General features: G+C 40.7%; 1 protein-coding gene across 2 annotated transcripts in view; it reads right to left on the bottom strand.

Moving 5' to 3' along the window:
- RALGAPB (Ral GTPase activating protein non-catalytic beta subunit) overlaps positions 1–14,962 on the bottom strand; it is a 56,478-nt gene extending 41,516 nt beyond the window's left edge. For both annotated transcript variants that reach the window (XM_026089231.1, XM_026089158.1), the window contains exons 1-5: positions 14,944–14,962; positions 7,840–8,052; positions 6,963–7,165; positions 1,412–1,575; positions 515–701 (exon numbers count right to left, since the gene is read on the bottom strand). In XM_026089231.1, coding sequence (XP_025945016.1) covers positions 515–701; positions 1,412–1,575; positions 6,963–7,165; positions 7,840–8,022 — 737 coding nt within the window. In that variant the 5' untranslated portion in view covers positions 8,023–8,052; positions 14,944–14,962. The remainder of the gene's footprint in view (positions 1–514; positions 702–1,411; positions 1,576–6,962; positions 7,166–7,839; positions 8,053–14,943) is intronic.
- Positions 14,963–15,585: the final 623 nt, after the last annotated feature.

The following is a 15,585-nucleotide window of genomic DNA, read 5'->3' on the forward strand; positions in this document are numbered from 1 at the left end:
TCCCTACTGCCAAGGGGCAAGAGCCAGACATATAAATACTGCCTCAGCTTTGGAGAGAAGTAGAGGAAGAATTCCAAGAGTTACCTCAAACATAGCAATATGCAGATACTACACAGTAGTAACAGCAATTAATTTTGGTGGTAACTGGCATTAAACATATAGACTATAATACTACTCTAATATTAGTAATTCATCCCTCCCTTCTGTGCATCAGGAAAAAGTCACAAAGATAGACAGTAATACACTCATACTGTAAAGTGTTAAATACCAGAGAGATGCTGAGATTATACAAAAACAAACAAACCATTTTAGCTGTTCACTTGTGAAATGAAGACACATACATGCATGAACAGTGGAAGCCAAGAATACCAGTGAAGTCTCTCTGATTATGCACTTGTTTTGCTCACTCACTTTTGGATCACTGTGCATTCCACAAATAAGCACATGCCAGAGAAAACAAGTATAACTGATTGTCCCAGTATGTGCACGTTTATTTCCATGGGATTTCTCCTACCTGGAAGTGAGGGCACAGATAACCTTGCTCCACTGCTCAACTACAGCAGGGTGATGTCGCCAGTTGGCCACCATCTCTTTGGCAGTTTTCCAGTAAGGTGGTGTTGGAAAGCACCGTGTACAAGCTAGTAACCACACCTCAAACAGCACGCCAATCAGTTTTTCAGCCAGATTCTCAGCAATACCACCTTATAGCAGAAACAAAGCATGCCTTTAGTAAGTAGTCACTCTAAATGACTTCAGTCATCTCTCCAGGGAACCTTTTGATCTTGTAGAAATCTCACAACTGTCACGATTACATCTCATGTATTTAGGATTCAGTTTAAGTGATAATTGCAAAAATACTCTTAAATTTGTCTTCATTTTCAAGAGTGATTCCTGATCACTTCCTGTGGTCAATTAAGCTTTTTACAAGACCAAAATTATATATAAAGCCCAACCATATATATGTGTCACTAAGGGATACTGTGAATTCAGCTACTAACTTTAATTAAACAGTACTCTATTGCACAGTATACTGGATGTCATATTTATTTATTTACAAATGGGTATACATCGACAATGTTATTTTCCACTAGTTATGCCAAACACCAAGGTGCATGTGTTTCAGTGAAACAGACAGGAAACAATGTCATCTGAAACCCGTCTTCATGAACTGTTTGTGTATACAGCCCACTGTTTTACTGAAACACCTTTCAGAGAACAGACTCAGTTCCAAACCATTCAATCTTTTCTGACAGTGCTTTATTTCAGAGTAGAGTAGCAGAATTAGGAATGAGTTATTGCACTCTTGTGGCTACTAAGAGCATTTAATAGGTTTCCCCTATCAGGCAGCTGAACAGCAAGCAGAGCCAAAGTTTTTCCCAGTAATAGAACCAAATGAAAGTTGAACACAAACCTTGCACAGTTGGAGCTGCTAGAAGAGTGTCATTAATCTGAAGAAGAAATAATAACAAAACCTCCCAGGTTTCTCTTGCCATAATTGTTGATTCACGAGCCAGTTTCTGGACAGCTTTCAAAACCTGCAAGCACAGCCTAATCTGACTAGACCCAGGGTCTGGCCTACAAGAGAAGAACAACACTACATGAGTCTCTAAACAACAAGTCAAAGCACCGCAGAATGATGCATACAACAATCTGAACTTTGAGCAGTTACAAGAGAAAACATCAATATTATTGAACAAGAGCAAAGAACATGAGCTAAGATGCTTCTAAGCATCCTAACTCTACCTTAATGAGTATGAGATACACCATAACATTTATTACATTACACACAACATACCAATGTAAAATGAACATTTTAACTGGAGAAAGTACAACACATTATCCCAAAGGAATATATCTTAGACCAAACAAAGTTTAATTCAAATTTTGTTGAGGCATCGCTAATTGTAACATACATAAGTCAGAAGAAAGTGCTGAAATTAGAAGAAAAATGCTGTTAGCAAACTAGTTTAACTTCTTCCCAGTTCTCTTTTCACTTCCAAACATAGATCCAGCTCCTATGCCAAATTCCTTGCATTAAAAAAAAAAAAGGCTAGAAAAGGGTCATTAAATTGGAAAATCAAACCAAAGGAAGAAGGGACAAGGAGGGAAGAAAGGGAACAAGCTGACAGTGTCAAGTTCTTCTACAGTAACCACCACATACACTTTATCACTGCTGAGTTACTCAGCATGAAGTCTTCCCAGCACAACAGCAGCAGGCTTTCACCCAAGCGGTTAGACCGGACAAGGCAGAATAAGTGCTAAATATTAACATGAAACGTTCTGAGAAGTATTTGAGGACAGTGGTAAGCAAAGCCGAGGCAGCCAAAAAGTTTAAAGAGTGAAATTCAGAGTAGATTACAGATTAAAGTGTGCAATATATGCACACAGTTTTTCAAGATGTAAGCTGTTTCCTCATCCCTCCTGCCACTTGCTGAAAGGATGGAAAAAAACATGAAAATATTTCTCTCTGCTGCACTACAAAGGAGCATTACCAGATTCCAACCAAGCTCTTTCAATGTGGTATAAGGCACAACTCCTGTTACGTGGTAAGCATTTCAAGAACATGATGAGCCACTAGATAAATGCTTGCTTTTCTTAGAGACACAGTAGCTCACACCGAGACCACTTACTGACAGGCAAGGTTTACAAATACTATTTTAACTCTTATCTTGACAGAATAAACATTTTAATACAATACTGGAAACAAGATTACAAAGAGACAAGGCAATATGTAATCCAAGATTTCACAGACTCCTAGTCACAGTTCTGGATTTCAGCAGGTTGCTCAGTGCTAATGCTATATCTTAACAGACAGCCCAAAGCTTGGGACAAACAAGCCCTGCCTTGGTTTTAGCAATATTTTTTTGAGAGAAACAACATGGCAAATACTTTATCAAAGAATATTCTTAATTTTTATTCTCTTGAAGTTCCAAAGCTGTCTCATGACTTATTTCCCTAATAATTTAGTGAAACTATATGAAAGAGGCTTACATTTAAGGAGCTCCATATGCAAGATGACTAATGGGTTACTTCTGAGCTAATCTGGGAAAAGCAACTCTGAAGTCTCCATTCAGCTATCAGTAACTCTCTTTTCCGCAAAATCAAATGAATGGCAACTTTGTTTGCAGCATTTTGCAGACATGTCTTAAGATTTCTACAGAACTTGGTCTTTTGGTTCCCACACTCTTAAGCAGTAGGAATACTTTCAGGGTTTCACATTTAACCCAGAAGTTCTTACAAAAAAAGAGTGTTTATTACACTTGGACAGTCTTGTATTTATGTTACATGGTGTCTCAAGAGATTCCAGACATATTAGTTGCACAGACTACCCAGGTGCCAAGTCTATGCCTCATCCTCCCCATTCTGTTAGTAGAGTGTGTGTGTGCTGGGGGGGTTTGGGGGGGGTGGGGTGTGGAAAGGAGAGTTTTCACGTTTTCCATGTTTCAAACAAACATCTGTGGCACTAAAGTTTCATTTGACAGCAATAACTACCATCGTTAAGCAAGCAAGCAGCAAGGCTTTGCAATTATCATAGGGTGGTGAGAAACAGACAGCCTGAGGGCTGCTTGAGGACTATTCAACTACATCATGAAGAGTGTCCATTTTGTTATGGGTGGATAGAAGGTCAATGCTAGAGGGAAGGATACAGGCACCCTCCCTCTAGTCAATCAGCTAGACAGAAGAAAAGGAAATTTGACTCACTCTTTTTCAGTGTTCTTGTTTTTCAGCAACACACCTTTTTCAAGGACTGGGCCTATGAACTGTTGCTTTCGTTGAGCATTCAAACTACAGTCAGTTATAGAGCAATTTATTTGGTGAATACATGTTCTTCAGACATTAGAGTTTGAACTGCTCATTTGAGACTTTTTGACCCTATTTGAAACCCTTCAATTATACATCCTTAGGTTTTGAAACTCTCACTGCAACCTTGGACCACCACTCTTAAAGGATGAGAAACTAACAGTTATATCATTTCTAGGAAAGCAGGATGAGGAAGGAAGCTATTTCAATCACAAACCCCTACATGAAATAGCCTTCTAATAAATGCTTGGCATTTTCACACACTAACAGGAGACACTTTTCCAAGAGATGCCTAGATGGAGGTTGTTGCAAGAGCTCCCATGCAAGTATTCTATGGGATTCTACCACCAGAAACCCACATCAGTTATGTAAATCCCAAAAGTATTTCTGCCCCCTTTTCCTTCCGTAGGTGCATAAGAAAATGAGCATTTCCTTTTTCTCAAGGAAGGTGCACACAGATCAGTTCTGCATTTAATTTTCAACTATAGTCCATTTTCCTCTTGCTGGAGTGAATGCTGAACACAGGTGCATGGATGAGAAATTTGCACTAAATTTTTCTTGAAAAGGAAGTAGAGACTTGAACATCAAGTATGGCTAGCAACAGCCATGAAAAACAAACAAACAAGTGTCTCAGGCAAGTATCAGGGGCTTTTGGAAGAACAGTAGGAGACTGTTACACTTTTTTGAGGTATCATGATTTTCCACCCTTTCCTGTGCCTGGATGTTAATTATTTCATTCAAAAGCCATCATGCTCAGTCTACCATCCTACATCAAATTCAATAAATGAAGTTGGGAAAGAAAGGTAGAATACTAGCTTCTGCCAACAATGTTCAAGAAACAGGACTACTTAACTGCCTACTAACATGGCCTCTGACATGGAAGAAGTCAAGGGATCACAGTGAGAATTATTTAATGCACTAGTGAAGAGTTACTTCTCTAGTGTGCCCAAGTTGTAAAGGTTTCTAGACAGTAGACTTGATTCTGAATGTGTTAAGCTCTGTATTAGACCTAGCAGGCCAATCATTCTGCAGAAAGGTTTCTTTAGCAGTTTACACATTTATCAGTAGCCCATGTTTCTGACAAACTAAAATATGAAAATACTGTCTTTAATTGGGGCTCCGCTTTAACATTAGCTGAAGTAGAAGTTCCACGTAATGTTTCTTTTAAGACTTCTCTGCACTACAGCTTTATATTGACAAGTATCCATCACCAGTGGCCTCTTGATAACATTATTGCATTGTAAAATATTCAATATCTGTAGTTAAATGATCTTGTGTTTAAAACAAGCGTAGTAGCTGGTGCCTGCAATCAATGTCTAAAAGAATTCAGGCTCAGTCTCATTGTGCATCAACACCTTGTCTGTGCAAGACTGATAATTATGTGTGTGAAAACAAGCCCAAAGACTGACACGTGCGCAATAAGAGGCCCTTAAGACTACTTCAATTGAGACTCAAATGTTTTTCCATTCCCTCTAACTTTTGTTTTAGCTGGAAAAAAAAAATTTGGATACCACTGTTTTCCAGGTCTTCATACTCATTTATTGCAGATTAATTTCAGACAATGACTTAAGAGTTGTCATACCATACAGAGAACTTAACCTTAGATACAAGAATCAGCAGCATAACAAAAAGCCAGAAAACAGGATCGTCTTTAAAAGGTAAGGTCCATAAAGATACAAATCTCTTCAGATGCTTGAGTATTAACCGTATAGATACCTTTGAGATTCAGCCCTAAATGCATTCTCATTGCTGTGGCTTGAAGCTAGAAGTAGAAATACAGAAGCATGGAGGTATCTCTATTCTTCCTGCTCTCCATGGCCACAGGTTTGTGTTTTGTTCTCATAGCAGGCTTTAGTGGATGTTTAATTCTGACTTTACTCTTACAGTGAAAGTTCCATGACAAGCCTCAGGGGGCCACCCAAGCCGAGTCAAGGCACTAATCAGGCATAGTCTGATGACCAGTGCACCAGGAAGTGAATGACTAGGTTCACCTGCATTTCCTTGACTTCTCAAACCCAAGTGACCAATTCTTCTTGCAACTGACAGTCAGAGGCAGCCTTCTGCAGAAGTCTAATCCAGAAGCATGCCTTTCTCTAATTTGTGTCCTCTGCTAGTTCCCCTGACCATCCTTTAATGGAAATTAAAATGCCTCTTTCACTACAAGTTCAAGAGCACATATAGGTTAGGGGGTAAACTTTTAAACATGAATAAACAGCAGTGACCACCTAGTCTGAATTTGCATGAATTACTATTCAAAGTTCTTCATTAACACTGCCTTCAAGCAACGTTAAGCAATTCAAGTGCAGCGGAGCATTTTGAAGGTCACCTAGTGATACAAAATTAAGGCTTCTTCAAGGCAAATGATCTGGTTCTTATAGATCTGAACCAAACATTGATTTGAAGTGATTTCACATTGGTAATATTTAAGTAGTGTTTCAGAGGGCAGTCTCCTTTTCCTTATCCAGTATCTGCATGCTCCACAGCAGCAGGTAAGCTTGTCAAATTATAAATCAAGTATGATGTTACTGGAGAGCACTGACAACACAACTTCTTGCCCAAGATCTAGAAGCATGTGTATCTTAAAAACTGTCATCCATTGATGTTTAGTTTAACATCAAGGTGTCAAGCAAGCACTTCTCTGGATTTCTTTGAAAGCTATCAACGGCACTTGGTCAGCGTAATTATGCCTATTTAACAGGCATCAAGCTGCAGGCATGGAGAAGTAAGCCACCTTACTGCAAGATCACATCAGAAACGCAGTCAATTCTTAAGCAAACAGAGCATGGCCATGTGCTTTTAGTTCTCAGCTTTAACCAGTACCAAGCACACAGTGATGCTACCATCTCCCTCCCTGACCCCAGTCATCTAATGGAGATGGTTCTCAAAGTTCTCAGAACAGCAAACATTCAAGCCTATGAATGATCTTTAACTAGTTATCTAAACGCAACAGCCAAACTTGCTACTGAAAACTACAAAGCATGTTTGGAGAGGACACCTACCTCTCAACTTCAAACTTAATTGTGCTTTGCAACAACTGCACTCTTATTTTAATCAAGAGTCTCCATGGTTCAGTGAGGCCTCTGACAGGGGTTACCTGCTGACTACAGCGTCAAATTCCTGAGCCTCTTTCCTGCCACTAGCACTACTGACCCGATACTCACCTTGGTACGAAGAGATTTTGGAGATGTTTGAGAATGTTTTGAACATAAAGGTTTGGTTCCTTAATAACTGGTAAAGGAATGGAGTCCTTAGGTAATACAAGAGCCATAATCCAATCCGTATATACATCGACACAGTATTTCACAGTATCGCCATCCAGAGGGAGGGTCAGTCCATAACAAACCACCTCCATAGTCCATTTTACCTAAACAAAACACAAAGCAAGGCCATTAGACATATATTTTAGTGGGTGAACAATGGTTAGCACACATTGCTTTTACCACATAACTATTTTTACTATTATTTTATTGCATTAGAACCAATTCTATTTGATGTATACATGAGTTAATGACTTCAGTGTTTTTATGCAGTATCAAGGCTTTACGAAGACTGCAAATAAACTACTCTAAGCCCTGAATCTCTTTAGTCTAAACTGTAGTCAGACAATTCACAGCATGCAAGAACTGGGTAACAGCCAACAGTGTTATTAATAGGAAAGTTTTAAATCCAGGACAATAATTACACATATATGGTGTTACTATACAGAGATTTTTTTTGAAAAGCACACATACTGTTGCTTTAACAATGATGAGTTCACTCTAGAAAGACTTTCATGTGTTAACCACTAAATTCCTTGGATTTATTTCTTTAAAACTTTAGGCTGAACTTGCTTATATAGGAGCTCAGATAAACACCACACATCACTTACTATTTGGTCATAAAGTCCACTATTACTTACATGGATTACTAACCTAATACAGTACACTTCAGGAAGTCAGACCATTAAAGAGAAAGAATTTTTAAAAAAAGACTCCAGAGCAAATCACTGAGTGGCCACTATAGTGTGAAGAAAACAATGTTCTAAGGAAACGCACTTACTTCTTTGTCTGTTTTGAGTAAACTTTCGCTTCCAACTGATGATGTAATTAAGGCTTGCCCAAGAGGACGTACCACTGCATTTGCCACTTCTCTCCCCACATTTTCAGGATAGCTGTGAAGTACACTTGTATTACCCTGATCATTTTGAATGACAAGATGCAAGGATCTCCACTCCGAGTACATAGTGTCTCTATGCTACAAACCAAACAATACCTGGGATGCAAGGAATTTAAAAGAAAAAAGACAAAAACAAACATAATTAGTAGAAATGTCTATGACATTAAGTTAAAGCTGAAGCCGGGTGCCATGGTATAGCCCCTCGTAAGTTTAAGAGGCACACAAATGTATCACACCCTTGAAGAGCTGAAAGACTCAAACAGCAGTCATTCAACCTTAATATAAATATAGCTGTGAGCTTGTATTTTTAAACAAAGATTATAGTAAGTTTCAATTGAAAAGCTGAATACATGGAGTAGCAACCTGTTTGAGACACTTAAAAAATCCAGGAGAAATGACTTCACTTCACCCTACCCCTGCAGGAAGATGCTCTTACAAAACATCTTTGCCTGAATAGACAGTTCTACAAGTATTTCATTCACATAGAAAGGGAACAAAAAAGTCGGAGTCATTGCTTCAGCTCAACAGTAGTTAGAAATGCATACCATAAGACTTTCCTGAAAGCTTACGTCACATTGGAAAGCAAAATTCAGTCTCTTTACCTTCATAAAGTGCAACCACATGTACTACTCAACAAAAATTATGGTTGAAAAGTTTGACTGACTGATACAGAAAAGTACAGCTGTCCTGAAGCAATCCACCAAATCTCAGTTAATCCTTACATCACTAACTTAAATCCAGTATCTCTGCCAGGAGGAGAATTCTTTTGAATCTCAGTTTTAAAAGTTTTACTATGAATTTACCTATTGCTACCAAACTTGAGACATTTGTGTACACCCTAAAGCATTTAAAATCTCTAAAATTTACGAGTTGAACAGGGTTGGTCCACACAATAATCTGACCTTTTTGCTGTATGATACATCTGCATATCTCTAACTCAGTGGAGACATAAAGGACTCCTACAATAACTTATTCTAAATAATTTGCCAAAATTAACACAGCTGTAATACCATTCTGGTTTTATCAGCATATGAGAGGAAGCTTATCTACAACCAGTAGAACTCCTGGTACAAGATCCCGTTTCGAGGAAAAGGCTGAAGTGACATGCACTGGCTGCAGCTGAAATAAGGCAAAGAGATTCAAATGCTGCCATCTCTGCAGGCAGGGGTTACTGCTCCTTTAGGTCAGCTGATGTCAATGCACAGACAGCCACTCCCTAACCTAGATTTGTCCTGAAGATCCACGATAAAAATTCCCAGATTAGTTCTGGCAGAACTAGATAGAAGCACAGAGCCACCCTTCCAAATTCCACAGCACAACTGCAGCTGGATGTATTCTCCTCACCACAGAAGGAGTCAGTTCAGGGAGCTAAGCCGACCATAAATTAATCAGGCTTTTTGCAGCATTAGCTTTTACAGTTTTTCACATTGTTGTGAAATCACAACCTAAGGAAGTAGGATGTGGGTTAGAAAGAGCAAAAGTTAAGGTATGGTTCCACAGTCGCTCTAGACCAGTGTTTTCCCGACACTATGGCAGGGTACGCCTTTCTGCCATAAGAGCCATGGGATCGTGCTGCAGCATCAGCACACACAACACCGAGCTGCTTTTCAGCAGCAAGCTCCAGAGCCTGGCCAGAGCAAGCAGCACTGGGCAACCAGGAGGCAGCATGCTGTGCAATGAGCCCAGCAGCTTGACACAGGACTGCTGTCCAGCCACACGGGGCAGCATTGGGCAGTGCAAGGAGATGTGCCATGTGCCACCAGTTTTAATCTGTATATCAAAAGGTCAGGAAACACTAAGGCAGCACAAAAGTTCTGTCTGCTGGGATAGTTTTTAGCTGGAACGGGATCTGATCTAATCTAGGTTAGATGAAGACCTGTGCCAGAGGAGCACAAAGGAGCAATGAGAACACATGTCCAGAAGGGGTGGTAGGAACATCCCTTCTGGCAATAGCCAGCATTTGTACCAGCTCAGAGTAACATTAAAACCACTGCTCAAGCTAGTGGTACCACAGCAGCCTAAGTAATCAGAATGGGGACTGTACTACCTGTCTTTTCTCTCCTCCCACACCAACACTGTCAGTCTTCAGATCACTTATCTGAGCCAGCTGACCACATAAACAATAAAAACAAGGAAAACAGGGTTGGCACAGGAAAGAAGGCAAGAGTATTCAACAGCCCCAACTTAGATCAGCTCAAGCTGTCATGAACAGCATGCTGAGTACTGCTTGCCAACTACACTTAGCTGGCACATTTCAGGAGGCAGTTATACAAGGAATGTTTAGAATACCTCCCTTAAACATTTCTTGGCCCAAAACCAAACAAGAAGCCAGGCCTGGAGGTATTCTTTCCTAAGGACAAACCATCATTTAAACAGATTTGCCTATTTAGCTAACCCCCTCAGTGCTGATTTACACCAAAAAGCTATGTAAAAAGCCTGACTACTCCCTTCTTGCTGCTGCCCTTCCTCCTCAAAAGTTGGTTTTCCAAACTGTCTCCTTCCTGGTTTGAGGCAGAAGTCACATGTGCTCAAGTTAATCAGAGCAGTCACAGCCTGCAGGAAGCATATCCTCTACATCTTTTAGATGTTTCTTCTCCTCTGGGGGCAGTGGCAGGGGGGGATATGCATGCCATTGCAGTCATCCTCAGGCTTAGAGGAAAACAACAATTCCAGGACACCAGCTCCTGGGACACAGAAAAGTTACATAAATAATAAAAAAAAAAAAAGGCAAGTGAAGATGACTTAAAACCTCAGCTACAAGCATCAGCCTTAGCAATGGCTCCAGTCACCAGTTAACTTCTTTGGATATGTTTCCCTCCTGCTCTTTTGCCCTTCTTCATACCCTTAAACCCATAGGGCCTCCTCTTCACCTTCCCCTCCTTCTGCTCCACCTGAACACTGCCTTCATCTCCACCTTGGGTTTGCAGTGGAAGGCAGAGGGGCAGAAGTAAACTACAATTCACTCTGCAAAACTCCCTCTTAGCACTTCTTACTCCCACTGTCTCCTTCCCCTCTCAGGCCTGCAGCACTGTCTCTTACCCCAAGACCAGCACCCCCCTTCCTCTCCCTGCCCCCCCAGCTCAGCCCTTCCCTCTTTCTTGAGGAGTAGCAAAGGCAGTCTCCATCCCTCTTACTGGACACTGAGCAGTCCATTAGGGAAGTGCATAACACACCATTTGAGGAGTGCTGGTTTAAATAAAACCATCTCAGCTGATTAAGCTGCACATACTTTCCATCACCACACTTCAGCTGAAGTGGCAGCTAACAGCTAATGGCAGAAGTTTATTAGTGCACCAGTAACTGCAAGCACACTAACTCTGCCTTTACACTAGAACAGCATTCCCAGAAGCATGGAGGGATTGCACAGTACAATTATAGGTAGCCCCTAGATAGGGGCTTTCTCATGTAGAAGGCATAAGTAATCAGGGAAGACAAGAACACCTGATTTCTGATGCATGTGAAAATGCTGCATTCTTCTAGTGCAAAGGATGTGACCACCTACCTGCCCTCATGCAACTCCCAGTGGCACTAAGTGAAGATGCAAAGCTCTTCCACCAGATCCTTCCCAACTTTTGAAAGAAAGCATTTGTAACAGATACAGGATAACATGCCATTCATAAGAGAGGTCTGGCAGCAAAACAGGGGTCACCAAAACCTCTGGTGCCACATATACACAGCCTCCTGCCTAACCTTCATATGCAAGTTTAATGCCCACATCTGTATCTTATTAATATTTAAGACTGCCTTTGATCATGCCGTATAAGAAATCTTCTGTTAATCTTATCAATACACAAGGAGTATTAAAACACAAGTAGATACCTCAGATGTAAAATTCCTGAGATGGAATTTCCTAAGCTATTGATTTAGTCACCTCCTACATTTAGCAGTAAATGTTTACTTGCAAGGGCCAGAAGTTATTTTTCATCTTATGCTCCAGTTTAACTACCCTTTGAATTGAAAATTGTTACTGTTTGTTAGGCTTTTACTATATCTAAAGCCATCTACACTTCAGCTTTGTAAAACTGGACATAGGTTATTAGGTTAAAAAAATGCTGGTAAATCTCCCCGCACAATTATGTTTGTACAACATTGTTTTCACAGATTCAACACAAAGACAGCCCTATAGCAGTTTGAAAAACCTTTAGACAAAAGATATCTAATACTTTGTCTGCAGAAGCAGGACTTACTCCCTCAGAAGACAATGTATTTATCAAATTACTTAAACAGCTACAGCAACTGAAGAAATAGAGATGCAACTTCCACATCATATATAATCTACAACTGAATTTTACTTCAGATTTTGCCATGCTTTTGCATGTCAGCTTCAAAAAAGCACTTTGGCTCAAATTGCATCAGCTGCACAAAGTTTAGGAGACTATCTAAATTCCACAGACATGTTTTCTTGAGGTTAAAAATCACTAAGGACTCTCAGAATTTCAGACCACCTAAATGGGGGGTTGTGTGTGTGTGTGTGTGGGGGGGGTGTTAAAATAAAAATCTGAAGTTTTCCAAGCAATTTTACATACTCAAATTCAGAAACAGGATGAGTTTATGTTCCTGAAGGCTGTGCTAAATTTAAAAAGCTCTTTTTTTTTTTTTAAATACAGATAGAGGGTCCAGGAAAGAAATTGTAAATATTAACACTGGTAGAACAACTGATAGATGAGAAGTTAAAAATATCTGTCATCTTTGATGAAACCAAGCATACTTCCAATATTTCTTAGCATGGTAAATAATTTGGATTTCAATATATTCCCTCCAGATTCGCTTCAACTTCGGCATTTTAGTAACTATCACCTTACAAACCACTGAAGATGGATGTTTCAGCATTTAGGAGCAAAGATTCTCAGCACAAAGATGTTACAAGTTGGTGCACACAAAAGAAGTTACTAATGAACTTATAAACCCTCCCCCCAAAAAAATCAACATATTTAAGTTTCATTTCCAGTCCCCAAAGACTTCAGATGGAAACTGCAGCCAAAGTATTCAAACACCTGGATCAGTAAAGTGGAAGAGAGATTTATCTAACTAAGTAATAGACCCACATTCTGTACTTACTTTAAAGGAATATACAGAAGCTCAGAACTTAATGCAGAGGTGGGTTTTTTGGAGGGGGAGGGGCAGGGGTGGTAAGGAACCACTATTTGTGTAGAAAGCAGATAAGGGAAGGGACAGGGCAGGGACAGAATCACAGAAGGGTTGAGGTTGGAAGGGACCTCTGGAGATCATCTAAGTCCCCTGCAGGGTCACCTAGAGCACGTTTCCAAGGATTGTGTCCAGACGGCTTTTGAATATCTCCAAGGATGGAGACTCCACAACCTCTCTGGGCAACTTGTTCCAGTGCTCAGCCACCCTCACAGCAAAGAAGTTTTTCCTCATGTTCAGATGGAACTGTCTGTGTTTCAGTTTGTGCCCGTTGTCTCTCGTCCTATTGCTGGGCACCACTGGAAAGAGTCTGGCTCCATCCTCTTGACACCCTCCCTTCAGATACTTGTACACATTGAGAAGACTTCCCCTCTCAGCCTTCTCTTCTCCAGGCTGAAGAGGCCCAGCTCTCTCAGCCTTTCCTCACAAGAGAGATGCTCCAGTCCCTTAATCATCTTAGTAGCCCTGGAAGACCCTCCAAACTAGAACATCTAGCCTTTCATGCTCAACAGCTGCATGTGCCTACAACACACAAGGGTTAGGAACACAAGGAAAAGGAAAAGATACCCCAAAAATGGAGGCTGCTTGGATTTCATCAGGACCAAAAAAGCAGAGCCCAAGATGAAAATTCCACAGAGCTATTAATATTACTAAGTAGTAATACAGTAGATGCAAAGCAAACATCAGAGATGTGCCCAAGGAAGACCTCATTAAAGACAATAGAGCCTAATTCAGACTGGCAGCAATATAAAGGGTCTATGCCATAAAGTTCTGAGATATTAGATATACTTTAGAAATATTCCATGGAAAACAAGTAGTCCCTCTCACCAATACTACATCTACTATACCAATAGTATTGGCATCTGCTCCCTAAATGCTAGGATTACTGTCAGAAAAAGCACTATTTGTGGCAAGATGGTTCTTTGGATGGTGTATCAAAATGTTTGATTGATTTTGCGATCCAGCTGAGGCCTACATTTTGAACATGGACAGTTGCCCCACCTTTACACAGCTGTCCCTTCACCCTCCAAGTTTCTGCTGGAAATTATCCAGAGAGTTGTTTAGATCTTACCAAGACTCAGCACCTTTCCCAGATTAAGCCCACTAAGACCAAAGAAGTGCACACTCCTCCAGGCAACTCACATTTGGAACCCAACTAATAAGTGTGCTCTGACCTAGGTGCACATTACATTTTAAAGACAACAAGCAAAGTAGGAGATAAAAAATAAAATAAGGCAACAGACAGAAGATTCAGAGAGATCAAGACTCCAGGCCCTGCTCTTCCAAAGTCAGTATTTTGTGAAACACAAAAGAAGAAATGGAGACCCATGTCAGGATGTCCATGGAGTTACTGGTCAAGATATTCTCCTACAAATTAATGAATCTGGATTCAAAGCCTTCTATTAGATCAGGTCAAGTGAGCCATTCAATCACATGGCTCCTGAGCAGAAGAGAAGAGCATCACAGACCTCCTTGTCCAAGGAGGATGAATTTGTCCAATGTTGCCACCTAACTGTAGCAGAAGTTGGCACACGAGTCTGACACATGGAAGGTTGGGCCTCAAACAAGGTGCCACCCATACCAGAGGACTTGGATCTCATCTCTCCCTGGCACTCCCTACCAATTAACTTCAGAGACCCTATCACAGTTCTGGTCCCTGAGAATACCATTAGACACCAATCCACCCAAAGCAACTTATGCATCTTCCATTAAGAAGCCACCTAAAAATTGGTTACTGTTAAGTCTGAAGATTAACAGAACCATAAGATAGAAAGAACAGTCAACTTTAAGTTTTGAATATTACTTTGTTTTCAAGGTTTATTACTCAGACATCACTACTACCTTGTTTCTCGCTATCACCTTCATCTTTAAAAGCTAGGTTGAGCAAGTTGTCAGCTGGCCTGCCTGTAGGGTAATTTCAGAAGTTCTCACATCTCTCACTTGGGCCAAAAACTGCTGCATGAACTCCACTGTGAAACAGATCATTCTCCTGATCTCAGTTGAAAGTAACTTTTATTGAATTATTTATTTTTACATTTGTACTTCTTTCTCAGTCCAGTTCCTAATGCAACTCTACAAACTGCATTAGTCCAACTAGGAAGAGCTTTCCTGAAGCTGATGGCCCCTGGGCAGCAAGCCTGCTGTGTTTCTCCTGCTGTCCAGCACTTCCACTGCATCTGAGCTGCTGCCCACATGTTCCAAATATTAGATGAAAAGAAAAATAAATAGGGGAAAACAGCCATCATGCTAGAATCACCACAAAGCTCAAGAGGATTACAGCCAGCGATACATAATTATTCATAGGAAAGCCTGGAGAGAAACAGTAACAAAAACTTTTCTTCCCTTCACGACCGTACTCCCGCTTGCAGGAGTCGGACATGCCAGGGAGGGAAGTTCACCAGCTGCAAGTGGCACCGCACGCTCCTTCGAGGGACTCCAGCGCCGCTTGGAACCGCTCGTCGCCGCCCGGGGAAGGGCCCGGGC

Source organism: Apteryx rowi, unplaced genomic scaffold, assembly GCF_003343035.1.
Source record: "Apteryx rowi isolate R43461 unplaced genomic scaffold, aptRow1 scaffold_0, whole genome shotgun sequence".
Taxonomy (NCBI): domain Eukaryota; kingdom Metazoa; phylum Chordata; class Aves; order Apterygiformes; family Apterygidae; genus Apteryx; species Apteryx rowi.